This window comes from Caretta caretta, chromosome 24, assembly GCF_965140235.1.
Source record: "Caretta caretta isolate rCarCar2 chromosome 24, rCarCar1.hap1, whole genome shotgun sequence".
Lineage (NCBI taxonomy): Eukaryota > Metazoa > Chordata > Testudines > Cheloniidae > Caretta > Caretta caretta.
Genome location: NC_134229.1, coordinates 14691859 through 14719519, shown reverse-complemented (window position 1 = coordinate 14719519; position 27661 = coordinate 14691859). Strand labels below are relative to the sequence as shown.

Here is a 27661-nt window from a genome sequence, read left to right as displayed (position 1 = left end):
ATGTGGAACGGACTTGTTGGCACGGGAATCGGTAACTTTTAGCCAAGTCCATCTGGGACTCCCCGCCTCTCTCCCCGCAGACTGTCCAGCTACTAGCAACCCAACTTCCAACACACCCATTGCTCCTCCTCCTGGTCTTTGGCTCCCTTTCTGGGCAAAGTGGCACCTGGTTGCATCCCCCTCCTAGGTTTTAGGTTACGAACAGCACCTTCTATAGCTTATGTACAGGCAACTGGAGTAGCCTCAACTGCCCTCAAGGGTTTTAGCGAGTCACACGCCCTTGTTCCTACCACCTAAGCATTGGTGCAACATGCAGGAAAACTAAGGCGCCACACAGTATTTATGCAAAACCGTCAGAACTCACATAGACTCACTTACAACAAAAAATGTGCCAGGTAATATATGCCAGCACCTGGGGAAATGAAACAGGGTACTATGAAATAGTACCAAAAGGGAGTGGATTATGGTGGATTAGAATGGAAGCAAATACTAGGAGCCCAATGGGAATGAGGTACCTTGGTTAAAGAAGGACACTGAAATTTGGATTAAAAAGGGGGTAACATCACCTTGCGTTTACAGTGGAAAAAGGATTGGTGGGAATTATATAAAATAAACCAAGACATATGTTGGTATCAAATGGAAAAGGGTACTGTAGTAACAAATAACCTGGCCTATGGACCAAGGAATGTAATGTACTCGTAAAAATGTAACTCCTTTCCAGTGTACACAATATCAGTGGCACCCTCAGATACCTAAAACCTTTCTGACTCACCCTAGATTAGTATCGCCAAATTTAAGGAAAATAGAGTAAAATTATACAGATTGGGATATGAAAATACAAACTAATCCACGCACACTAGACCAAATAGAAAGGTCACCTTGATTAATAATATCTGTGAAAGGTATGCTTGCTCGAAAGTATAAAATTGTTAAAAAAGCTGTAGAAAAAATAAGATCTCAAATGTGTGCTTGATATAATGTTGTATGTCAAGTAACAGCATAAAATGATGTTGAATGGGCAGTGCTATTTTAAATTTCTAAAACTGCAGCATTATTCCTTGGTAGTTTCTGTTTTGAATACCAAATGTGCAAGCCATATAAGAAAAAACAGGCTTTATGGAAAATTTATAAGATTGAGCTACTAAAAATCGTAAGATAATGCTTTACGTTTTATAAGGACCAGAAAAGGAAACACATGATCTAATAGTTAGCGTACAAATTGCGGGTATGATTTATGCGATATTACAAAAATTGTTCTTCTTAACCTCTGAGGATAGGACAAGGTTTAGGTTTAGGCTGGACATTAGGAAAAACTTCCTAACTGTCAGAGTGGTTAAGCACTGGAATAAATTATCTCTGGTAACTGAATATCGAATGGAGGGCTGCTGGGATGATGCCAAATTGGTGTGGCCATACTGAATGAATGGTGTGAGAACATGGCTTGATATTGATCCATCCCCCCACCATCATCTATCCATCCCCACCATCACTGATCCACCCCGCCCCCACCATCATCAATCCTTCCCCCCACTATCATCAATCCATCCTCCTCACCTCACCATTGACCTAACCACTCCCATGCACCCTATCATCTACTACAAATCTCCCCCACCATCATCTATCCATACCCCCACCATCATTGATCCATCCCCCGCACCATCATCGTCCATCCATTGTCTCCACCATCATCTATCCATCCCCCACCATCTACCCGTCCTCCCACCATCATCAATCCATCCCCGCACCATCATTGATCCATTGCTCTACCATCAGCTATCCATTCCCTCCACAACAGCATCTATCCATCCTCCCATCATCCATCCATCTTTGTCCCCCCAACTTTGATCCATCTCCCCCACCATCATCTACCCATCCCCCCACCATCTAATCACTCCCACATACTCTTTCATCTATCTTGCCATTCCCCCACACCCCATCATCTACCCATCCCCCCCACCTTATCATCTCTCTCGCCATCCTCCCACAGCCCATCGATCCGTACCTCCACACACTATCATATGTCTGGTTTCAGAGTAACAGCCGTGTTAGTCTGTATTCGCAAAAAGAAAAGGAGTACTTGTGGCACCTTAGAGACTAACCAATTTATTTGAGCATGAGCTTTCGTGAGCTACAGCTCACTTCATCGGATGCATACCATGGAAACTGCAGCAGACTTTATATATACACAGAGAATATGAAACAATACCTCCTCCCACCCCACTGTCCTGCTGGTAATAGCTTATCTAAAGTGATCATCTTGATGATCACTTTAGATAAGCTATTACCAGCAGGACAGTGGGGTGGGAGGAGGTATTGTTTCATATTCTCTGTGTGCATATAAAGTCTGCTGCAGTTTCCACGGTATGCATCCGATGAAGTGAGCTGTAGCTCACGAAAGCTTATGCTCAAATAAATTGGTTAGTCTCTAAGGTGCCACAAGTACTCCTTTTCTTTTTATCATATGTCTAACCACTCCCACATCCCTATCACCTATCTCGCTATCCCCTACCCTGCATCATCTATCCTCCCCCCACCCTATTATATATCTAACCACTCCCACATACCCTATCAAGTATCCCATCATCTATCCCACCATTCTCCCAAACCCCATCGTCTATCCATCCTCCCCACTCCTTATCATATATCTAACCACTCCCACATTCTGATGTTCCCCTCTGGTGTTATCTGGACCGGTGATCTGCTAGGTCTCTCCAGTCCTTGACTTACCCTGTTCTGCTTTGAGAACCCCCACTCCTGGGCCATTCACGCACAGCCTCTGGCATGTAAGCTGCTCCCAGCTACTTGCAACTGAATGACACTAGCCAATATCTCTGCTCCCAGACACACCCTTGGGAACCTCCGTCTTGCAGTGTCCAGTTATGCCCGCTGGATGCTGCAAGCCCATATGAGTTTGTCAATTTAACAAAGAAATTGATATGTACCAGGCTTGTTCTCCCAAGGGGAGTCTCTGACACATTGCAAACCAAACACACGGCTTCAGGTAGAATAAACAAACAGATTTATTAACTATAAAGATAGATTTTAAGTGATTATACATCAAAGCATAACAAGTCAGATTTGGTCAAATGAAATAAAAGCAAAACGCATTCTAAGCTGATCTGAACACTTGCAATGTCCTTACAAACTTCGATGCTTCTCACCCAGGCTGGCTGGTTACTTTTCAGCCAGGCTCTTTCCTTTGACCAGCGTTTCAGTCGCGTGGTGGTGGTGGTGTCTGTAGATGTAGGTGGAAGAGAGCGAGCGTGGCAAACGTCTCTCCCTTTCACCATGTCCTTTCTTTCCTCTTGGCTTGGCCCCCCCCCCCAGCCTCACTTCAGAGTCAGGGGAGCATTACCTCATCACAGTCCCAAACTGACCAAAGGAAGGGGGTGACGCCCTCCAGGGTCTAACAGATTCTTTTGTTGCTTCCTGAGCCAGTGTCCATTGTTCCTGTGAGGCTGGGCTGGGCTTGTCCTATCCATGCCCTGACGAGGTGTGAACTGCCTCTCTGCTCTTGGAGAGTTTTTGCCTGGGCTTGCTTTAAGCCATGAGGATACATTTTCAGCCTCATAACTACGTACGTGAAATTATTACCTATAACCTCACTATAACATTCCTGTAACACCCATGCTCAGTGCATCGTGAGCCTTCCAAAGACACCCAGCATGACAAACTTTGCATTGGATACCACACAATCATATTATAAAGGTGAACATGGGGGTGTAGGGTGTTCCCACGAGGTACAGAGCGTCACACACATACCCTATAATCTATCTCACTATCCCCTCACAGCCCACCATCTATCCACAAACCCCACACCCCATCATCTATCGACCCCCCCACACTATATCATATATCTAACCACTCCCACATACCCTATCATCTATTTTGCCACCCCCCCACATCCCAGCATTGAACCTTACCCCCACACCATATCATATATCTAACCACTCCCACATACCCTATTGTGACGTTATTGACATAAACTGTGACCGTATAGGTTTCAGAGTAACAGCCGTGTTAGTCTGTATTCGCAAAAAGAAAAGGAGGACTTGTGGCACCTTAGAGACTAACCAATTTATTTGAGCATGAGCTTTCGTGAGCTACAGCTCACTTCATTTGATGCATACTGTGGAAACTGATCCGATGAAGTGAGCTGTAGCTCACGAAAGCTCATGCTCAAATAAATTGGTTAGTCTCTAAGGTGCCACAAGTCCTCCTTTTCTTTTTGTGACCATATAGATCATTGTTGCAACCACTGTAATATATTTGCAGCAAATATTGTACAAAGGTTGACATGTGAGGTGTCTATGGAAAAGTTATGATTTGCTGGTTATGATTATACTATCTGTATGTGTGTACCATTTGCAGATTAAGTGCCCAACCAAGAAACACTTAACTGACAATGGACCTTGGGAGACTCCAATCCACATAAGAAGTCTTCCTGGGATGTTCAAGGCAGCATCTGAGCAATAGCTGCCGCCTGCAAACAGAGTCATGCATGGACATGTGACTTGCCCATGTGACTCCAAACTCCATCTTGCTGCTGTGATTTTCCACAGTAAGAACAAAGAGGTGTCCTTCCACAGGGCAGAGAATATAAAAGGCTCTGGAAACCCCTCCATTTTGTCTTCAGTCCTGCTTCTTACTTCTGGAGGAACCTTGCTATAAACTGAAGCTCTGAATGACCCATCCCAGCTGTGGATGTTCTCCAGAGACTTGATTTGAACCTGAAGTTTATTCCATCACTGCTACAAGCCTGAACCAAGAACTTTGCCATTAGTGTATGTCATTGATACCATTTAACCAATTTTAACTCTAATCTATATTTATTTCTTTTTATGAATAAACCTTTAGATTTTAGGTTCTAAAGGATTGGTAACAGCGTGATTTGTGGGTAAGATCTGACTTACCTAAACCGGGGTCTGGGGCTTGGTCCTTTGGGATCGGGAGAACCTTTCTTCTTTCACTGGGTTGGTTTTCATAACCATTCGTCCCCATAACGAGTGGCGCTGGTGGTGACACTGGGAAACTGGAGTGTCTGAGGGAATTGCTTGTATGACTTCTGCTTAGCCAGTGGGGTGAGACCGAAGTCCTCTCTGTTTGGCTGGTTTGGTGGGCCTTAGCAGTGAAGGACCCCCAGCCTTGGGCTGTAACTGCCCTGCTCTAAGCAATTTGTCCTGAATTAATACTCTCAGTTGTGTCCCGCCAGAAGCAGAATTGTTACACCTATCATCTGTCTCGCCATCCCCCACAGCCCATCATCTATCCACCCCCTCCCACCCCATCATCTACCCATCGTCCTCACTGCTTTTCATATATTATAGAGTTAACAGAGCTGGGCCTCATACAGCTTGGCTGATGGCTCATTATCCCCCTCCCCCCAGCCAGCTCCTAATGACTAATCACGCTGTGGATAATGGGAGCCAGCGTGTGGGGGCGAGAACAATGGCAGGCCATGGAGGGTGAGAGCTCCCACTGTTTGTAATTACACACTGTGGCACATTACTGAAGGAGACGGATGGCCTCCTCCCCAGGCAGTTAATGGCTGAGCGGCTTGTGCCTCTCCTGGGGGTTGAGAGCAGGAAATCAGCAAGCAGTGAACCCAGAGAATCCGGGACTGGCCAGGGCTGGGAAGCCAGGTTTATGGGCTCCGGAGCTGGGGCCACCATTCCATGAGTGCTGGGGCCTGTATGTTCCCTCGGTGCCCCACTATGGGATCTGGCCACTGGGCCTGACTGGACCGACTGGCCCGATTCACCCAGGAACCAGACCTGGCCCCAAGGCACGCACCCTGCCCTGAACCTGGCCTCATGGCATGCCCGCTGAACTGAACTGGAATCATGGTACACCAAGTGGCCTGGCCTGGACCCCATGGCATGTCCCTCAGCCTGAACCAGACCCCATGGCATGCCAGCCAGGTTGGACTGGACCCCATGGTATACCAACTGGGCCGAGCCAGACCCCCTGCATGCCCCCTGCCCCCCAGCCGTAGCTGATTCCATGGCATACACCAAGCCTGAACTGGACAAACCCCATGGCACACCGACTGGCCTATGCTGGACCCCATGGCACAGCAGCCAGCCTGAAACAGATCTCATTGCATGTCCCTTGGCCTGAACCGGTCCCCCTGGCACGCTACCCAGCCTAAACTGGACAGGCCTGAGGGCACTGCCCCGACCAGAACCAGACCCTTGGCACTTTGCGTGGCCTGCTGGGAAATGTCTATCCACACTTGTTTCCGGTGGAACACTAGATGTTCCTGCTACAGGACTTGTGGCGACATGTCAGCTCCCTGTGGAAATGTTTGATTTCCAAAACATTTTCAGTCTTTTCCCAACACCCCAAGTATTTTGGTGTGAGAACGTTGCTGTGGTACCTCATGGGAACTGAAGTTTCGGCTCCCTGTGCTTTCTGTTGCCCTTACATGCTCGGATCCCCAGCTGGGGGGAGGGATAGCTCAGTGGTTTGAGCACTGGCCTACTAAACCCAGGGTTGTGAACTCAATCCTTGAGGGGGGCCATTTAGGGATCTGGGGCAAAAATTGGAGATTGGTCTTGTTTTGAGCAGGGGGTTGGACTAGATGACCTCCTGAGGTCCCTGATATTCTATGATGACCATGGTCATGATGTGCCATGGGAGATGTAGTCTGACTGGGTAACCTGGCTCATAAAGGCCTTCCCCAGTCAGGGGAGTCTTGTGGCCCTGGACACTATGGGAACATGTCCCCCTTGAAGCTGAGAAACACCCAGGCTGGCCCCATTGCCCATAGGGATCAGTGGGAGCTGCTCCCTGGACTGCAATGGGCAGTGGGGCAACTCGGGGGGTGAGATTGGGCCCAGAATGCAATATGCCCCAGGGAGAAGGGGAATGGCGTTCATGAGGGCATGGGATTGCAGTCATGAAGGACTGGGGGCTCAGAGGAGGGGAATTCCAGCACATAGCTGGAGAGGGTCAGGCCTTTCTGTCCAGCTCTTAGGAGTCCTTCTTCCCCACCCATCCTCAGCTCAGGCCCCTCCCTTGTAGAGGGTCGTGGTTCCCAACTGATCCCCAGTCACTCTAGGGTGGATCGCTGGGCGTTCTGAGAAACTCCATGCACGGCTCTGCTTTGCAAGATGCCTATATCACCCTCCTCCCAGCCCAGTGGGTGTCAGAGGCAGGGTTGCTGTCTCTAGGACCCTCTGGGTGCTGGCCTAACCCTCCCTAGTGTTAGCCACCCAGCCTGGGCCTGGGGAACTGGGGCTTGTTCTTGGCCATGGCCCAAATTCTGCTCTTGGTGACATCTGGACAGCACGGGTGAAGACAATAGGATGATTCATAATCACACACCCATCTTAACTCCCAGTCCCGACTCGGAACCACTACTCCCCATCCCCTCCCAGAGCTGGGGACAGAACCCAGGAGTCCTGACTTCCAGCCTCCCCTCTTCTCCAACCCACCAGACTCCACTCCTCTCCCAGAGCTCGGAATCCGAGAGTCCTGATCCCCAGCCCACCTGCTCTAACCCATTAGACTCCACTTGCCTCCCAGACCCAGGGAGAGAACCCAGGAGTCCTGCTCCCCAGCCTAACTGCTCTGACCACTAGACCCCACTCATTATTTTTCCCCGCTGCCAACAGCAAGATGGCTTAGCCATGTAATCTGTACCTGCTTCATTTTCTGCTCCTGCCCCTCGGCTCCTGGCATGGAGAGAGGTGTCCATGCATTCCCTGGAGAAGCGCTGGCAAACCCACCCTCTGTCTGGTGGCGACACCATGGGGGCAGCCAGGCCCCCCACACCCCATTAGCACTCTTTCCTCTTTCCAGCTCATTAATACTGTGGCCCTTATTGCCCCAGCTTCTTGCCAAGGGCTTTGGAGAAGGAACACAATAGATCCACTTAATATTAGTGCCCAGAGAGCTGGAGGGGGAAACGGGTCTTGCCAAGAGTCCCAGCAGAGCTGGAGGTGAAAAATGGATCTATTCAGTATTATGATGCACCCAGGATTTGCTCCCGGTAAGTTACGCCCCTGGGATGTTAATATAAACCCCCCTATCCTGTGGAAAGACACCATGCTACTCACGCAGGACTGAGAAGCATTTAGGGGGATCACACTGATGGAACGCAGGTAAGATGCAGCAGCTTTATTTCCATGTCTTGGTTCCGGCTGATCTCGTGCAGCTTTAACAGGAGAATATTTGTGGGACCATTGGAAAGGAAAGGAGCACGTCTTGGACCCTCCCCAGGTGATCTAAGTTGCAGTGTGGCTGTTAAACAGCTGACAAAGCCCACCCCAAACGTGGCCTCATTTCAGTGACCTCTGTGTGGCATTGCTGCCCAGATGTTGCTCCTTACCCCAGAAGTGGCTGCATTGCAGTGCCGGCTGAGCCCCTGCGCTGCTCCTCCACCCAGAAGTGGGTGAACTGACTCCAAAGTGCCTTATCTTAACATTTTGCCTCTAGCTAGTTCCTTTCATCCCAGGATCACAGAGCCCTTCTTCAGCGTGAATTCATTCAACATTAGAACCCCTGGGAGGTAGTCCTCATTTTAGCAATAGGGACACTGAGTCACGGAGAGGGGAAGTGACTTACAGGGGCAGACCCTACAATTCAGGAGTCACAATCCTCCCTCTAATTACTAAATCACACTCCATCATAGATGTAGGAATAGGACCAGGAGTCCTGACTCCCAGCCTCAGCTGTAACCTTTAAACCACACTCCCCTCTCAGAGACATCTGCTGCACCCCACCCCAGAGCTGGCTGCCTTGTAACGCTAGGTGAGCAATGCATGTGAAGCATTGCTGAGTAGCTGTTAAATAGCTGGTTTCAGAGTAGCAGCCGTGTTAGTCTGTATTCGCAAAAAGAAAAGGAGGACTTGTGGCACCTTAGAGACTAACCAATTTATTTTAAGCATAAGCTTTCGTGAGCTACAGCTCACTTCATTGGATGAAGTGAGCTGTAGCCCACAAGTCCTCCTTTTCTTTTTTTGTTAAATAGCTGCCATTCCTCATCCAGAGGCAGCTGCATGTCAGCAGTGGGGGAACAAGCCTGGTGTATACAGCCTGTAAGGCACTTTATGACCCTTCAGGATTCAAGGCACTAGGAAACGCAAGACATGTTTATGATTAACGCTTAGGTTTTTAATACAGTTTCTGATTTAAGTGGCCAAGGGGACAGAAATGACAAGACAGTGTCACCTGCTGTTTCCAGGACTGCTAGCACTGGGTAAGTGCCAACCTGGGATTGAATGATTTTGGAAGAGCTATGGGAAGAGTGAAAGAAGCCTGCCATGGAAAAAAGAAATATAGAGATTTTAATGAATGGGAGAGAGAAGATAGATTTTATTCACCCTGATTTTTAACACGAAAACAAAGGGACTTCTAATGACACACAAAAGAAGCAAATTCAAAACTGAGCAAAAGAATTCGTATGTGGAACTCACTGGCACAAGGTATTGCTGAGGGCCAGAGCTTAGCAGGATGCAAAATAAAGATCAGCCTTTAGATGGATACTGAGACGTTGGAATAATAAAGGTTAAAATTAGAACTGGTCAGAGAAACTTTGACAAAACCATATTCAGCTGGCATATGCAGATCCACTGAAATCAAAATGCTTTGCAAATTTGGGTCAATTTCATCAGAAATTTGTTTCAGAAGAAAACGGGGGGAGATGTTCCAATTATGTCAAAAGGTGCTGTTTAAACTTTTCATTGTGAAATGCTTTTTGATTTGAAAGTATTAAAATTCTGAATAGAAAACAGTATAACAAAAAATTTTAAGAAGTCAAAATTAAATCCAAACATTTCAATTTTGTCCAAATGAAACATTTAGATTACCGGAAATTTTTTTTTTTCCCAAAATTTTCCTTCGTGGAAAATTTCAAAATTGGGACGTTTCTTTCTTATTCAGAGCAAGGTCCTTCACAAAACATCACTTCTGTCCTCCTTTAGTTAATGTAACCTAAAGAATCCTATTGTAAACTCTCCTGCTTTGGGGTGTCTATCTTAGGGGCTTATCTGGCCCCCATCACCCTGGTATCTGGGCAACTCACAGCCTTTAATACATTTATCTTCACACAGCCCTGTAAGGCAGGGCAGCACTGTCATCCCCATGGTACAGATGGAGAACAGAGCAGAGACTAACTGACTCATGTAGGGAGTTTGAGGCCAACCAGGGAACTGAACACCAGTCTCCCAAGTCCCTGGCTAGTGCACAAACCACTGGGCCACCCCTCCCCTGTGATGCCAGCCTGTAGGGGTGTTAGAAGGAATCTTAGAGGCAGATTACCCCAGAACAGTCACTGACCCTTCTTCTGAAGCCACACTCAGACCCAAGGCTCTGATCCAGGGCAGCTGTTCCAAAGTAGATAGCTCATGGGACTGGAATACCTGCGCCTTTCATCTCCAGAACCCTACCAAGAGCAGTAGTGACTGAACACCATCACCCCTTGAGGACCTGTGTGAAAGGAGGTTGGGGGTTCTTAGCCCACTTCCGAGAGGCTCAGGTACCTGACTTCCCACAGACAGTCTCTCTGGCTGTTGGCTTCTGGGTTGATGGATGTTGGTTTTGACCTAAGAAGCCCCAACTAACTGGGACCTGACTACCTGGACGGCACCTCTGCCCCCGAGAGGTACTGCCATGGTACCTGCCATGGTACATGCTTAAATAAATTGGTTAGTCTCTAAGGTGCCACAAGTACTCCTTTTCTTTTTGCCATGGTTCTATCTGCGGAGATGCCTGAACCAGTGATAGGAGAGCAAGGGGGTTGCTGGCAGCCTGTTTGTGCTTCCTGCCTTGGTTGGGAATAGCCTGAAACCTTCAGGGCATGCGGCTAGGTCATTCTTCAGTGACAGACAGGGCTGAGCAGGCTGGGGGACCCTCAGTGGAGGACTTAAAGGAAAGGTTGTTAGCAATTGAGCTATCTGACTTGAGGAGAATTAGGAGAGCAGAGCAGATCTACCCCAAGGATCAGCTGGCCCAGGATCCTGTCTCTGAGGGTGGCCAACGCCTGCTGCTTCAGAGAGGGTGTAGGAACACCACAGTGATGGGATAATCTGCCCCCAGGAAGGGCTCCTCAGCACCCCCACTAGAGAGATTGCCACCAGGTTTTATATCCCTCCCTACACTCATTCTTTTAGCATTTCCTAAGAGATGTGACTGGGCCCCCCAGACCGAATTCCCCTCTCAGCCCTAGGTGTCTAGGCCAGGTCAGATTTAAAAGCCCATCCAGGAGGACTGCTGAAGGGATTAGCACCTAGATGCCACTCAGATGGGCTGAAATAGAGAGAGAGAGAGAGAGAGAGAGAGAGAGAGAGAGAGAGAACAAACAGTGAAAAACACAAAAAGAGAGATTTTATACAGATCAGATCAAATGGATGGATAGATGAAAGAAGACAGACAAATACATTAAAGACAGATAGATAAATAGATAGATAGATAATGTGTGGGAATAGATAGATAGATGATGTGTAAGGGGATGGATAGGTGTAGTGGGAATTTTACACTGTCACTACCCCTGCTAGCCCTAGTCTGTGAAAATGATTAGGGGGCTGGGGCACATGATTTATGAGGAGAGGCTGAGGGAACTGGTCTTATTTAGTCTGCAGAAGAGAAGAGTGAGGGGGGATTTGATATCTGCTTTCAACTACCTGAAAGGGGGTTCGGCTGTTCTCAGTGGTGGCAGATGACAGAACTAGGAGCAATGGTCTCAAGTTGCAGTGGGGGAGGTCTAGGTTGGATATTAGGAAACACTATTTCAACAGGAGGGTGGGGAAGCACTGGAATGGTTTACCTAGGGAGGTGGTGGAATCTCCTTCCTTAGAGGTTTTTAAGGCCCAGCTTGACAAAGCCCTGGCTGGGATGATTTAGTTGGGGTTGGTCCTGCTTTGAGGAGGGGGTGGGACTAGACGACCTCCTGAGGTCTCTTCCAACCCCGATCTTCTATGATTCTATGAACAGAAAATGCCCCTGCACAGCGGTCAGCACTTCTTCCCTGGGCTAGTATCTCAGCCAGGAAGCAAGGCCACACAGCCACTGCTTGCCTCTGTTAATCTTCCTTTGATTTTAGCATTGCAGGTGCTCTCTGGGGCAGCGGTGGCTGATACAGGTAGGTGGACTGCAGTCGCTCCTCATTTCCACACATGCAGCAGGAGGGCATTAGCTGTGAGGTGTGTTTGTCCTTGTTAGCGGGGGGAGGGTGCTGGAAGCCAGTCATTACTTCTAAGTCCAGGAAGATGCATGGTTTGGGGCAAATGCTTCCCAGCCATGCCAGGGATCCCCATCAGGGAGCAAACTGGATGGGAGGCAGCAAGTGAAAGTGGCCAATGTGGGGTCAACCTCCAAGTGGAACTGAATGCCCTCCAAGGGAGTGATCTCCGTGCCCCCAGCAGCTCCTCGGACTCCACCCTGGGCAGGACTCTTTCTGCCGCGAAGCCTGTCCCCTGGATCTCCAAGCTCCATCACATCCTATCCAAGCCTCCATCTCTGCTCATCTTAGCTATTGTGGCTCCTTCCTCTATGCCCCTCCGCCCCAAACTCCAGGGAAGGCAGGACGCTGTTGCCACCTACTGCCATGTATAAAGAGGGGTGACCACATCACCCCACCCCTCAGCAGCCCCTGTTCCCTTCAGGCACAAGCTGCACCCCCATCTCACAGAAACTACCTCTCTACCTACTCTCTTCCCAGCTCCCAAGGCTCATCTAGCTCTAGTCTCTGCTCTGCTCCCTTCCCACGGCACTGTGGGTATGTGCAGCTCCCACTGTCTTCAGCCACATCCTTTTCTCTCTTCCTCCATGGCTGTTATGGAAGTAACAAAGAGAGGCCTCAGTGAGAACTGGGGGCACGTTGTGCTGGGCACGGCATGAGCACTAGGAGACAGTCCCTGCCCCAGAGGCACAGTGCTGGGCTTCTGGTACCACAGGGGGATGGGTGCCACGCTGGAGCTGTGGTGATGTGTAGGATAGGTGCACACATTGCTTATGTAGGGAGGCAGACAGGATAAATACACAGATAGGGAGATAGATAGGGAGATAATGCAGGGTTCTTGTAGCCATGTTGGTACCAGGATACTAGAGAGACAAGGTGGGTGAAGTGATGTTTTTTATTGGACCAACTTCTGGTGGAGAAAGAGATACACTTTCGAGCTACACAGAGCCATTCGTTGGGTCTGGAAAAAGTAATCAGAGTGTCACAGCTAAATGCAAGGTGGGACAAAAACCAAAACCACCCTATGACTGGTGGGCGAACACTTTTCACAAAGCCATCACTCCTTATCTGACCTGTTAGTCCTCGTCCTCAAAGGAAACCTGCACAGTGCCTTCAAAAGACAGCCTGCAACTTTAACTTTCCTAGACACTAAAAATCATGGACTCAACAGATACTGGTTTTATGACTCATTACAACAATCTGTAACCCACCATAGAATCATAGAATCGTAGAATCATAGAATATCAGGGTTGGAAGGGACCTCAGGAGGTCATCTAGTCCAACCCCCTGCTCAAAAACAGGACCAATCCCCAATTAAATCATTCCAGCCAGGGCTTTGTCAAGCCTGACCTTAAAAACTTCTAAGGAAGGAGATTCCATCACCTCCCTAGGTAACGCATTCCAGTGTTTCACCACCCTCTTAGTGAAAAAGTTTTTCCTAATATCCAACCTAAATCTCCCCCACTGCAACTTGAGACCATTACTCCTTGTCCTGTCCTCTTCTACCACTGAGAATAGTCTAGAACCATCCTCTCCGGAACCACCTCGTAGGTAGTTGAAAGCAGTTATCAAATCCCCCCTCATTCTTCTCTTCTGCAGACTAAACAATCCCAGTTCCCTCAGCCTCTCCTCATAACTCATGTGTTCCAGACCCCAAATCATTTTTGTTGCCCTTCGCTGGACTCTCTCCAATTTATCCACATCCTTCTTGTAGTGTGGGGCCCAAAACTGGACACAGTACTCCAGATGAGGCCTCACCAATGTCGAATAGAGGGGGATGATCACGTCCCTCGATCTGCTTGCTATGCCCCTACTTATACATCCCAAAATGCCATTGGCCTTCTTGGCAACAAGGGCACACTGCTGACTCATATCCAGCTTCTTGTCCACTGTCACCCCTAGGTCCTTTTCCGCAGAGCTGCTGCCTAGCCATTCAGTCCCTAGTCTGTAGCTGTGCATTGGGTTCTTCCGTCCTAAGTGCAGGACCCTGCACTTATCCTTATTGAACCTCATCAGATTTCTTTTGGCCCAATCCTCCAATTTGTCTAGGTCCCTCTGTATCCTATCTCTGCCCTCCAGCGTATCTACCACTCCTCCCAGTTTAGTATCATCCGCAAATTTGCTGAGGGTGCAATCCACACCATCCTCCAGATCATTTATGAAGATATTGAACAAAACTGGCCCCAGAACCGACCCCTGGGGCACTCCACTTGACACCGGCTGCCAACTAGACATGGAGCCATTGATCACTACCCGTTGAGCCTGACAATCTAGCCAACTTTCTACCCACCTTATAGTGCATTCATCCAGCCCACATTTCTTTAACTTGCTGACAAGAATACTGTGGGAGACCGTGTCAAAAGCTTTGCTAAAGTCAAGAAACAATACATCCACTGCTTTCCCTTCATCCACAGAACCAGTAATCTCATCATAGAAGGCGATTAGATTAGTCAGGCATGACCTTCCCTTGGTGAATCCATGCTGACTGTTCCTGATCACTTTCCTCTCATGTAAGTGCTTCAGGATTGATTCTTTGAGGACCTGCTCCATGATTTTTCCAGGGACTGAAGTGAGGCTGACTGGCCTGTAGTTCCCAGGATCCTCCTTCTTCCCTTTTTTAAAGATTGGCACTACATTAGCCTTTTTCCAGTCATCCGGGACTTCCCCTGTTCGCCACGAGTTTTCAGAGATAATGGCCAATGGCTCTGCAATCACAGCTGCCAGTTCCTTTAGCACTCTCGGATGCAACTCATCCAGCCCCATGGACTTGTGTACGTCCAGCTTTTCTAAATAGTCCCTAACCACCTCTTTCTCCACAGAGGGTTGGCCATCTATTCCCCATGTTGTGATTCCCAGCGCAGCAGTCTGGGAGCTGACCTTGTTAGTGAAGACAGAGGCAAAAAAAGCATTGAGTACATTAGCTTTTTCCACATCCTCTGTCACTAGGTTGCCTCCCTCATTCATTAAGGGGCCCACACTTTCCTTGGCTTTCTTCTTGTTGCCAACATACCTGAAGAAACCCTTCTTGTTACTCTTAACATCTCTCGCTAGCTGCAGCTCCAGGTGCGATTTGGCCTTCCTGATTTCATTCCTACATGCCCGAGCAATATTTCTATACTCTTCCCTGTTCATATGTCCAACCTTCCACTTCTTGTAAGCTTCTTTTTTATGTTTAAGATCCGCTAGGATTTCACCATTAAGCCAAGCTGGTCGCCTGCCATATTTACTATTCTTTCGATACATCGGGATGGTTTGTCCCTGTAACCTCAACAGGGATTCCTTGAAATACAACCAGCTCTCCTGGACTCCTTTCCCCTTCAAGTTAGTCCCCCAGGGGATCTTACCCATCCGTTCCCTGAGGGAGTCGAAGTCTGCTTTCCTGAAGTCCAGGGTCTGTATCCTGCTGCTTACCTTTCTTCCCTGTGTCAGGATCCTGAATTCAACCAACTCATGGTCACTGCCTCCCAGGTTCCCATCACTTTTGCTTCCCCTACTAATTCTTCCCGGTTTGTGAGCAGCAGGTCAAGAAAAGCTCCCCCCCAGTTGGCTCCTCTAGCACTTGCAGCAGGGAATTGTCCCCTACGCTTTCCAAAAACTTCCTGGATTGTCTATGCACTGCTGTATTGCTCTCCCAGCAGATATCAGGAAAATTAAAGTCACCCATGAGAACCAGGGCGTGCGATCTAGTAGCTTCTGCGAGCTGCCGGAAGAAAGCCTCATCCACCTCATCCCCCTGGTCCGGTGGTCTATAGCAGACTCCCACCACTACATCACTCTTGTTGCTCACACTTTTAAACTTAATCCAGAGACACTCAGGTTTTTCTGCAGTTTCGTACCGGAGCTCTGAGCAGTCATACTGCTCCCTTACATACAGTGCAACTCCCCCACCTTTTCTGCCCTGCCTGTCCTTCCTGAACAGTTTATAACCATCCATGACAGTACTCCAGTCGTGTGAGTTATCCCACCAAGTCTCTGTTATTCCAATCACGTCATAGTTCCTTGACATCACCAGGACCTCCAGTTCTCCCTGCTTGTTTCCAAGGCTTTGTGCATTCGTATATAAGCACTTGAGATAACCTGCTGATTGCCCCTCATTCTCAGTATGAGGCAGGAGCTCTCCCCTCACAGACATTCCTGCCTGTGCTTCCTCCCGGTATCCCGCTTTCCCACTTACCTCAGGGCTTTGGTCTCCTTCCCCCGGTGAACCTAGTTTAAAGCCCTCCTCACTAGGTTAGCCAGCCTGCTCGCAAAGATGCTCTTCCCTCTCTTCGTAAGGTGGAGCCCGTCTCTGCCTAGCACTCCTCCTTCATGGAACACCATCCCATGGTCAAAGAATCCAAAGCCTTCTCTCCGACACCACCTGCGTAGCCATTCGTTGACTTCCACGATTCAACGGTCCCCACCCAGGCCTTTTCCTTCCACGGGGAGGATGGACGAGAACACCACTTGCGCCTCAAACTCCTTTATCCTTCTTCCCAGGGCCACGTAGTCCGCAGTGATCCACTCAAGGTCATTCTTGGCAGTATCATTGGTGCCCACGTGGAGAAGCAGGAAGGGGTAGTGATCCGAGGGCTTGATGAGTCTCGGCAGTCTCTCCGTCACATCGCGAATCTTAGCCCCTGGCAAGCAGCAGACTTCTCGGTTTTCCCGGTCAGGGCGGCAGATAGATGACTCAGTCCCCCGGAGGAGAGAGTCCCCGACCACCACCACCCGCCTCCTTCTCTTGGGAGTGGTGGTCGTGGAACCCCCCATCTCAGGACAGCGCATCTCATGCCTTCCAACCAGCGGAGTCTCCTTCTGCTTTCTCCCCCCAGACATATCATCTGGTGCACTCTCCGCAATGGTACCTGTGGAGCCTCCTTTGTGCTATAACTCACAGATATTAATTGGCCACTAATGTGTGCTTACTCCTTATGCTAAACAATGCTGTCCCAACTTGCATTTAGCTGTGACATTCTGATTACCTAGTCCAAACCTGAAGAAGGGTTCTTGTGTATCTCCAAAGCTTGTCTCTCACCAGCAGAAGTTGGTCCAATAAAAGATATTACCTCCCCCACCTTGTCTCTCTCATATCCTGGTTCCAGCATGGCTAAAATTACACTGTAGACAGACAGCTAGTTCTCCATATGACACTGTTCAGTATCCCCACTGTCTGCTCCCCGTGTCTCCTCAGATACACTCATGTACCCATATGGACCCAAGTTCCGAGACAGAAGAACCCCCAAGGCAGACGATGGGTCGTCTCCTGAAATCCCCATCTCAGTGCGCTTCTCCTTCTACAGCAGGAGTTACCGCTCTCTTTACGTAAGTTGCTCATTGTCTCTGAGTGGGAGTGTTCTCCTCAGCAGCCCAAACCCTAGGATGTTCTCCTCTGCTGGCAGGCTCTTTGGTGGCCTCTGAGAAATGAGTGGATGGGGTCTCACTCCAGTTCTTAGTGGGCAGGCATCTGTATCCCCCAGTCAGCACAGAATGGCCTCCTGGCTTAATCACTGCAGAGATCACATGGGTGGAATGATCCAGAGAGGCTGAACTACCTACCCTCCAGGGGTGGGGTCCTTAGAGAGGGCAGCCACCAATTGCCTTTCCGTGGCCAGTAAAAAAACTCTGTGCAAACAGGCTCCAACATCCACTGAATGTGCGGTGACAGGGGCCAGGTAAGAATATAAAAGCTAAGCTGCTACACAGATGAGCGTTGGGGGTAGATAAATCAGTATGTATGGGGATGGATACCTAGACAGACAAGGTGGGGGAGGCACTATCTTCTATTGGACCAACTTCTGCTGGTGAGAGAGAGGAAGCTTTCGAGCTACACAGAGCTTTTCAGGTCATAATATATTATTAATATACACGTAAAAGATATTACCTCATCCACCTTGTCTCTCTAATATTCTGGGACCGACACAGCTACAACACTGCATACAACACAGACAGACAGACAGACCGACCAATCAATCACTCAGTGAGAATGGGACTGGATAGAAAGATTATGTGTGGTGATAAAAGATAGACCCTCAGCTCCTTTCTCACCCCCAGGTGAACAATAATGGTGTGGTGTCATTTGGTGCCCCCGTTAACCAGTTCACACCTGATTCCTTCCCACTGACCGATGGCCGGGCCTTTGTGGCGCCGTTCTGGGCGGATGTGGATAACCGCATCACGGGCGAGGTGTGTTACCGGCAGAGCCGAGACCCGCAGCTCTTGCAGAGAGTCACGGCTGACATCAACGCCTACTTCCCCCATGAAGAGTTCACCGCGGCCTGGCTCTTTGTGGCCACTTGGGACCGCGTGACCTTCTATGGCTCCAAATCCTCCAAGGTAAAGTACCAGAGGGTCTTGGATATAGTGGAAGGGAGAAGACCTGGGAGTCAGGCCTCCTAGGTTCTACCCCAATCTCTGGGAGGGCAGTGGGGTATAGTAGTTAGAGCTGGAGGGGGCTGGGAGTCAGGACTCCTGGCTTCTTTTCCCCAATCTGGGAAAAGTGAGTCTAGTGGTTAAAACAGCAGGGACATGGACTCAGGACTCTTGGGTTCCAGTGTCAGCTTTGGGTGGGGAGTGGGATGTAATGGTTAGAGCAGAGGGGCTGGGAGTCAAAACTCCTAGATTCTATCCCCACCTCTGGGAGTGTGTGTGGTCCAGTGGCTGAGCTCAGTAGCAGCTGCAGGAGTGGGCTTGTGTTTATCTTGAATCCCTATTGTGCAATGTCTAGCTGTGAATGGTGTGAGCCTTTGGCAGGGTCTGCATGGCTCAGTGGCTCCACTGAATGGGTGGGAGACAGAAAGATCCTGGGTTGTTCTTCTCGCTGGCTCCTTACACCCTCCCCTGTACAACCTCAGCCAGGGTAGCTGATATCTCCAGGGAAACTGGCTGGAAACAGGGATCTCTCTAAAGCCAGCTGCTGGGTCAGAGCTGGAATTCTCACAGCAACTGAAAGGGGGGGAGTAAGGGGGAGGCTTTGGGGCCAGATCCTCAACTGGGGTGAACTGGCATTGCTGCTTGGAAATCCATGCTGATTTGTACCAGTTGAGCGTCTAGCTCTCTATGACCTCCTACATTACTGTGCATTAAATAAATACCTGTTTATAATTAAACTGTCTTGATAAATCTTCATTAAATACTGTACGTTGTTAGGAACATTAGCGTTCAAAGACAATGAAACCAGGTTGCAGAGCTCCTCAGGCCAGAGAACTAAAGGGGCGCAGGAGCACAGGGCTCAGTTCTACTACTATTAATTTGCAAACTGGATACAATTAACTTAGGCTTGAATAAAGACTGGGAGTGGATGGGTCATTACACAAAGTAAAACTATTATTCACCCTGGTGTAGATCAGGAGTAACTCCATCGGAGTCAGTGGGGCTGATTCCCCTCTTGCTCACCCTGAGGTAGATCAGGAGTAACCCTACTGAATATAATTGAGATACTCTTGATTTAAAAAAACTCTGTGCAAACAGGCTCCAACATCCACTGAATGTGCGGTGACAGGGGCCAGGTAAGAATACAAAAGCTAAGCTGCTACACAGATGAGCGTTGGGGGTAGATAAATCAGTATGTATGGGGATGGATACCTAGACAGACAAAGTGGGGGAGGCACTATCTTCTATTGGACCAACTTCTGCTGGTGAGATTTATATGAGCTGAGATCAGAATCTGGTTCATAACCTCCAAAGTACTCAACAGTTGTTTCATTGAATAACCCTTTATTCCTATCTGGTGGCCCGTTTGGTGGCTTGTCTGGAGTGAGTGTGGTGGTTCTCAGCATATCTCCTAGGGGAGAGGCATCAACATGACAACCCCCCCTTCCCTGCCACTAACATTAATTTAGCCTGTTCATTGTCCACCTCAGCAAAGAGACCAAGCATTGATTAGGCCTTGGCACCTGAACTTCCTTCCCACACAGGTGGGGGTAGGGGGTGAACATGGGACTACACCTGGTGTGTGGAGAGAAGTGCTTGGTCTTAGGTGCTGGTTTGTGAATCTTCACCGATTGTCTTCCTCACGGTGGCTGCACTGTTGTAGGTGAACACCTTCCAGGTGGTTCTAACCACTGACGGCGACCTGTCCTTCATCATGCTGCACTACACAGACATCCAGTGGACTACAGGGGCGGCGAGTGGTGGGGACCCCCATACTGGATTGGGAGGCACCCCAGCTCAGGTAGGTCCTACCTCATTACTCCAGGCTGGAAAACTGGGAGACTGAGAAGGTATGTTCAGCACTTTCAATGGACATGGGGCCTAAAACGGCCACCTCTCTGTATTATGGGAGGCAGCGTTTGTCTCTCTATCCATCCCTCCATCGCCATACACAAAATGTGTGTAGCTACCTACTGGACTCATAAGCCTCTATCACCTTAGTACTAGTGATTAGGAAAGGAGACTAAGATCCAGGCCCTGAGTTCTAGTTGCAACAAAGCATGTGAGTCAGGACTCCTGAGTTCTTGGAGTCTATTCACAGCATGGGAGGGAGTGGGGTCTAGTGGGTCAGAGCAGGGGAGCTGGGAGTCAGGCTTCTGGGTTCAATCCCAGCTCTGGTAGAAGAGTGGGGGTCAGTGGTTGAAGTGGGAGGACTGGGAGTCCCTTCATTTGTATTCCTAGCTTGTGGAGGGAAGTGTAGTTTAGTGGTCACAGAAGTGACAAGTCATTATCCCTGGGGTGAGCATTGGCCTGCTAAACCTAGGGTTGTGAGTTCAATCCTTGAGAGGGCCATTTAGGGATCTGGGGCAAAAATTGGGGATTGGTCCTGCTTTGAGCAGGGGGTTGGACTAGATGACCTCCTGAGGTCCCTTCCAACCCTGATATTCTATGATTCTAAGGGTACTTTCCCAGTTGGTGTGACCCATTGCAGTGCTCCTGTTCCTGCCCAGTAGGGGGCAGTGGTACAAAAAACTGATTCTCTCGATGAGCCTTGTGCCTGCAGATGCCCCATTGCCAGGACCCATGTGTATCCTGGGTTCTGGCTGCCCATGGAGCTGGATCCGCAGCACTGGAGTCGTGTCTCTTTCCAGCACAAACAGCTGCCTCTTCCTTTGATCCTGCTCCTGTTCATTCCCCTCTCAGGCTGGATTTAACAGTGGTGGGTCCAAAAATTACTTCAACATCCCTGGCTCACAGACCCCAAGCATCCTGAAGATCAGCTCAATGAGCAACATCAAGAGCCCTGGGCGATGGGCCTTCCAGGTGGACAATTTTGCTGTGCCCAACGGCTGTGTCTACAACGGTGCGTGGCAGAGGTCGCAGCGGTGCCATCCAGTTGGGGGTGGCAACATCTCTCTCACACCAGTATATTACAGCCTGCACCGCACCTTGCACTTGCTTTGGCTAAGCCCCCTGTCTCTTCTCATCTCCGATCCACACACCCCGCTTTGACGCCACCAAGGATTTCCATGAAGCGTGGAAGCCTGGCTGCTCTGGGCCTTTGTCTCTGTCTAAGCCTCTCTCACCCAGGCACCCTAGCACCTTCCGACCCGTTCCCTTATCCATCCCAGCCCTCTCCCGGCACCTTCCTCCCCTCCCATCGCTCGGCCCATTTCTCTGTTCCCTTCCAGCCCATCCTTCTTTCTAGCCTCAACCTTCTCTAGAACCATCCCCCGCTTCCAGGCCCTCCGTAGCCAACAACCCCCCAAAACCCCGTCCTTCCCTTTAACCATATCTCCCCTGATCCCAGGTGTGCGTCTCCCTCCACCTGGGCCCAGGCAGCTGCTGCCTTCCTTGGCTGCCTGTCCTGCCTAGAAGGGCACAGACTCACACCTCCTGGTCTCTCTCTGCAGCCAACTTCCTGCCCCCTGGCACTTTCTTCTGGAGCGACCAGAAGTGCGATCGCCGGTGCCAGTGTATGTATGGGGAGGACGGGGTGACATGCCATGCAAGGGGTTGCTCCCCAGATGAGGCCTGCCACCCAGCCTCCTGGTACCACGTGTGTCAGCCCATCAGACGAGCAGCCTGCCGAGCCTGGGCGGGGCGGCACTACAGAACCTTCGATGGGCGGCTCTACCGCTTCCAGGGGGCCTGCACCCACACGCTGTCCCAGCTGTGCGCCCCCCTGCATCCCTCTGGCCTGGCGCCATTCCGGGTGGAGGCAGAGAGCGAGGACCCAGGAGCCGCACAGGGGGCACCCTGCACCCGCCTTGTCCGGGTGACAGTCTACGGACAGGACATCGCCATGGCCAGGGGGGCCACTGGACACGTCACGGTGAGTTGGGGGCTCCGGGGCATGAGCCCAGCCCCAGCGTAACTGCTCTGCCTTCATAGTCCCACAGCCCCCTAGCAACACAAGCCCCTCCCGTACTGCCCCCCAGTGCCCTCCTGCCTGAGCCCCTCCCATACCGCCCCCCGGTGCCCTCCTCCCCAGCCCCTCCCATACCACTCCCCAGTGCCCGCCTGCCCCAGCCCCTTCTGTACCTCCCCCAGTGTCCTCCTCCCGTACCGCCCCCTGGTGCCCTCCCGCCCCAGCCCCTCCCGTACCGCCCCCTGGTGCCCTCCCGCCCCAGCCCCTCCCGTACTGCCCCCCAGTGCCCTCCTGCCTGAGCCCCTCCCATACCGCCCCCCGGTGCCCTCCTCCCCAGCCCCTCCCATACCACTCCCCAGTGCCCGCCTGCCCCAGCCCCTTCTGTACCTCCCCCAGTGTCCTCCTCCCGTACCGCCCCCTGGTGCCCTCCCGCCCCAGCCCCTCCCGTACCGCCCCCTGGTGCCCTCCCGCCCCAGCCCCTCCCGTACTGCCCCCCAGTGCCCTCCTGCCTGAGCCCCTCCCATACCGCCCCCCGGTGCCCTCCTCCCCAGCCCCTCCCATACCACTCCCCAGTGCCCGCCTGCCCCAGCCCCTTCTGTACCTCCCCCAGTGTCCTCCTCCCGTACCGCCCCCTGGTGCCCTCCCGCCCCAGCCCCTCCCGTACCGCCCCCTGGTGCCCTCCCACCCCAGCCCCTCCTGTACCGCCCCCCCCAGTGCCCTCCCGCCCCAGCCCCTCCCGTACCGCCCCCTGGTGCCCTCCCGCCCCAGCCCCTCCCGTACTGCCCCCCAGTGCCCTCCTGCCTGAGCCCCTCCCATACCGCCCCCCGGTGCCCTCCTCCCCAGCCCCTCCCATACCACTCCCCAGTGCCCGCCTGCCCCAGCCCCTTCTGTACCTCCCCCAGTGTCCTCCTCCCGTACCGCCCCCTGGTGCCCTCCCGCCCCAGCCCCTCCCGTACCGCCCCCTGGTGCCCTCCCACCCCAGCCCCTCCTGTACCGCCCCCCCCAGTGCCCTCCCGCCCCAGCCCCTCCTGTACTGCCCCCCGGTGCTTTCCCGCCCCAGCCCTTCCCGCCCCAGCCCCCAGTAGCCTTCTGCCCCAGCTCTGTCCCCAATCAGGATTTATCTCCTCCCTCTCTCCCCCAACGGATGGGAGGGTGGGAGACCCCTGCACGTGCTCTCCCCGGCGCCCGGCTGCCCCCTCTGCTCCAGCCCCACGCTGGGGCCGTTGGGCTCTCCCAGCTGCGCATGCGCAGAGGAGATGGTGGGGGAAAAAGGCAGGAAAGACCTAAGCGGTGTTATTGCGCCCCTCAACCCCCCTCCCCTCCCCCCTTCCCCCATCATCTACAGCCCCCTCGCTTGCCCCTCAGCCCCCTTTGCTTCTTAGCTCCTCCCTTGTCTGGCCGCAGCCCCTTCCCCTGAGCCCCCTTCCTCACCTGCCCTCAGCCCCCCCACCTGTCCCTTGCCCCCTTCCTCACCTGCCCCTCGCCCCTCAGCCCCCCACCTACCCCTCAGCCCCACTTCCTCACCTGCCCTCAGCCCCCTTCCTCACTTGCCCCTCACCCCTCAGCCCCCACCTGCCCCTTGCCCCTCAGCCCCCCACCTGCCCCTCAGCCCCCCACCTGCCTCTCACCCCTCAGCCCCCCTCCTCACCTGCCCTCAGCCCCTCACCTGCCCCTTGCCCCCTTCCTCACCTGCCCCTCGCCCCTCAGCCCCCCTCCTCACCTGCCCCTCAGCCCCCCACCTGTCCTATGTCCCTCAGCCCTCCTCCCCACACCTGGCCCACAGCCCCGTCCCCTCACCTGCCCCACGGGCAGAGTGGCAGTAACATTTGCTCTCTGGTTGGGGCTGTGGGCAGATGCTTCCCCATCCCCACCTACCGGCACTGGTTACTGTTTCAGTTACTCCAACAAAAGGGCTCCCCTAGGGCGTGTTATCAGCGCTCTGCTCCTGAAAACGAGGGTGCCATGGCAGTCATTGTGTGAGTGCCAGTTCATCCCAGGCTGCTCCAGTTTGGCTGAAGCTCCAGACTGGGGAAGCTGGGCCAGAATTCCTGCCCTGGGGGTCTCTGACAGCTGCTTTCCCTGCCTTCCCGCTGGGTGGGGAAGGGCTGGTGTCACTGGCCATACTCAGGACACCTAGGTACTCCACTGGGAAGACACTGGCGTAGGGGTCACAATCCACAGGAGCTCTGCTATGCCCCAGCTTTTAAACAGTCCCTTGAAGGAACCCCTTCAGTGTGCCAGCCCCACAAGGGTTCCCACACTTCTTTAAGGGGAGGCCATGACTGAGCCTCAGGGCTCCAGCACTCCTGCTTCATGCCAGGAGCTCTGGCCAGTGAGTCCAACTGAGGCAGACTCCTGGTCAGAAACGTTTACCCTTTTCAGGGACCAATGCACCTGAATGAGTGTTTGCCAGGCAGCCCTTTTACATCAGAGCAGGGTTTATTAATCAGCTGGAGGCCAGCACTGAGGTCCTCAGCTTAGTGCAGAGAAGCAAAAGTAGAGGCAGAGTTCAGACTGGCCAGCATCAGGGCTGCTGCAGAATCCATTTTGGCTTGGGCTCCCTCTTTGTCAGTCCCAGCCTCAGGTGAGAGCTTCTGTGTCTCTCCAAAGGCCAGCTCTTAAGACAGCTACCTGACACCCTTTGGTCCATTGATCTCCTCCTGCAGGACTCCTGCTACGTTCACATGTCTGATCTGCCAGAGTTTCCCATTATTAGGTGTCCATTGTTAGGTCCTTGGGTTCACCATTGTCTTTTTGGAGCCTCTATTAATATGGGTTGGTTTCAGCCAGTTAACGGCTCATTCATTCCACCACAGTCAGTTAAGTGACATAGATTTCAGAGTAGCAGCCGTGTTAGTCTGTATCTGCAAAAAGAAAAGGAGTACTTGTAGCACCTTAGAGACTAACAAATTTATTAGAGCATACGCTTTCGTGAGCTACAGCTCACTTCAGTGGATGCATTCAGTGGAAAATACAGTGGGGAGATTTATATACATAGAGAACATGAAAAAATGGGTGTTACCATACACACTGTAATGAGAGTGATCACTTAAGGTGAGCAGGAGAGTGGTGGGGGGGGGGAAAGGGGGAACATTTTGTAGTGATAATCAAGGTGGGCCATTTCCAGCAGTTGACAAGAACATCTGAGGAACAGTGGAGGGTGGGGGAGGGGGGGAATAAACATGGGAAAATAGTTTTACTTTGTGTAATGACCCATCCACTCCCAGTCTTTATTCAAGCCTAAGTTAATTGTATCCAGTCTGCAAATTAATTCCAGTTCAGCAGTCTCTTGTTGGAGTCTGTTTTTGAAGTTTTTTTGTTGAAGAATTGCCACTTTTAGGTCTGTAATTGAGTGACCAAAGAGATTGAAGTGTTCTCTAACTGGTTTTTGAATGTTATAATTCTTGACGTCTGATTTGTGTCCATGTATTCTTTTACATAGAGACTGTCCAGTTTGGCCAATATACATGGCAGAGGGGCATTGCTGGCACATGATGGCATATATCACATTGGTGGATGTGCAGGTGAACGAGCCTCTGATAGTGTGGCTGATGTGACTAGGCCCTATGATGGTGTCCTCTGAATAGATATGTGGACACAGTTGGCAGCGGTCTTTGTTGCAAGGATAGGTTCCTGGGTTAGTGGTTCTGTTGTGTGGTTGCTGGTGAGTATTTGCTTCAGGTTGGGGGGCTGTCTGTAGGCAAGGACTGGCCTGTCTCCCAAGATCTCCCAAGAGTGGTGGGTCGTTCTTCAGGATCGGTTGTAGATCCTTGATGATGTGTTGGAGAGGTTCTGGTTGGGGGCTGAAGGCGACGACTCGTGGCGTTCTGTTGTTTTCTGTGTTGGGCCTGTCCTGGAGTAGGAAGGTAAAAGTGCAGTCTGTTTGGCAAAGAGAGTATTTTCTCCCAAGTGTTTCTTAGCTTTTGAGTTAAACAGGAGTTAACAAAACAAAGAGTTTTAAACAGTCTCAATGAAATTTTCTCCCCCTCTCAATCAGTGTGGTTTACTAGCATGGGGTCTCTAATGTCATAACCCTATTATGTTTCTGGTTGACCATAGGGTCTTTCAGGAAAAAAACAGGTAGGTACAATCTGGATTTCTAATGTAAATTAAAAAAAAATAAAATCCAGTCCTAAAACCAACCCTTTCAGGTCTTTAGATGTCATATATTCATAGGTTTTCTGGCTAGAAGGGTGGTCCCTTATGATCATTAAGCCTGGCCTCAGAATTTTACCCATTGATTGCTTCATCAGTCCTATAACTTCTGTTTAAGGTGAGCATATATGTTAAAAGAGACATGCAGTTTTAATGTAAAGACTCTTAGCGATGGAGAATTGCTAGGTCAGTTGTTCCAATAGTTAATTCCCCGCACTGTTAAAAAAATACATCTCATTTTTGGTCTGAATTTCTTTCTCTTCAGCTTCCAGCCATTGATTCTTATTCTGCCTTTTTGTCTGCTGGATTAAAGAGCCCTCTTCTCTCAGAAATCTGCTCCCTACATAGATTCTTACAGATTATAAGGAGGGGGCACGATCTTCAGCTGTTGTAAATCAGTGCAGCTCAGCTGAAGGCAATAGAACTGTGCCGATTTACGAGGATCTGGCCCAATGCCTCTAGAGTACTTTAAAATGAAGATTGCTAGAGAAGCGCTCAGTGTTTTATTCTTATCAATCCCCTGCTAGGTGAATGGGATAAAGTCTCTCCTTCCGGTCGCTCTTCTCAATGGGAAGATCCAAGTGCACCAGAATGGCTTCTCTGTGAAAGTTGCCACTGATTTTGGGGTGGAGATTTCCTATGATGGGATTCAACATGTGGAGGTCACCGTGCCCTCGACTTACCATGGCTTCACCTGCGGCCTGTGCGGGACACTGACTGGTGACCCCTCCGATGACTTCCAGACTCCAAATGGCACCTTAGTCACATCAGCTGCTGTCTTTGCCACAAGCTGGCAGGTGAAGGGTGACAGGCGCCAGTGTGCGGAGGACCAGGAGCTGCCTTCTTGTCCCCCTGCTGAACAGGCTCATTATTCTGGCCATGACTACTGCGGCATTATGCAAATGTCTCCAGGCCCCTTCACAGCCTGCGCTCAGGCCCTATCCCAGGAAGGCTTGGTGGAAAACTGTATGTATGACCTCTGCATGTCCAGGGGGAATCGGACTGTGCTGTGTGGGGTTCTGGGTGCTTACACAGAGAGCTGCCAGGCGGCCAACATCACTGTTGGGCAGTGGAGAGCAGACCGATTTTGTGGTGAGTAA

General features: G+C 51.0%; 1 protein-coding gene across 1 annotated transcript; it reads left to right on the top strand.

Moving 5' to 3' along the window:
• Nucleotides 1–27661, top strand: LOC125626106 (alpha-tectorin-like). The gene is made up of 7 exons (XM_048828791.2): nt 1–31; nt 17325–17488; nt 18218–18499; nt 20199–20336; nt 21239–21398; nt 21949–22370; nt 27089–27661. The coding sequence occupies exons 1-7, from the start codon at nt 1–3 to the stop codon at nt 27659–27661; spliced, it is 1770 nt and encodes a 589-aa protein (XP_048684748.2).

Coding starts and splice junctions, on each gene's coding strand:
- LOC125626106 (XM_048828791.2), top strand. CDS start 1: ATGTGGAACGGACTTGTTGGCACGGGAATCG. Junction 18,500..20,198: donor ATGGCTCCAAATCCTCCAAG/GTAAAGTACCAG, acceptor GCACTGTTGTAG/GTGAACACCTTCCAGGTGGT. Junction 21,399..21,948: donor CAACGGCTGTGTCTACAACG/GTGCGTGGCAGA, acceptor CTCTCTCTGCAG/CCAACTTCCTGCCCCCTGGC.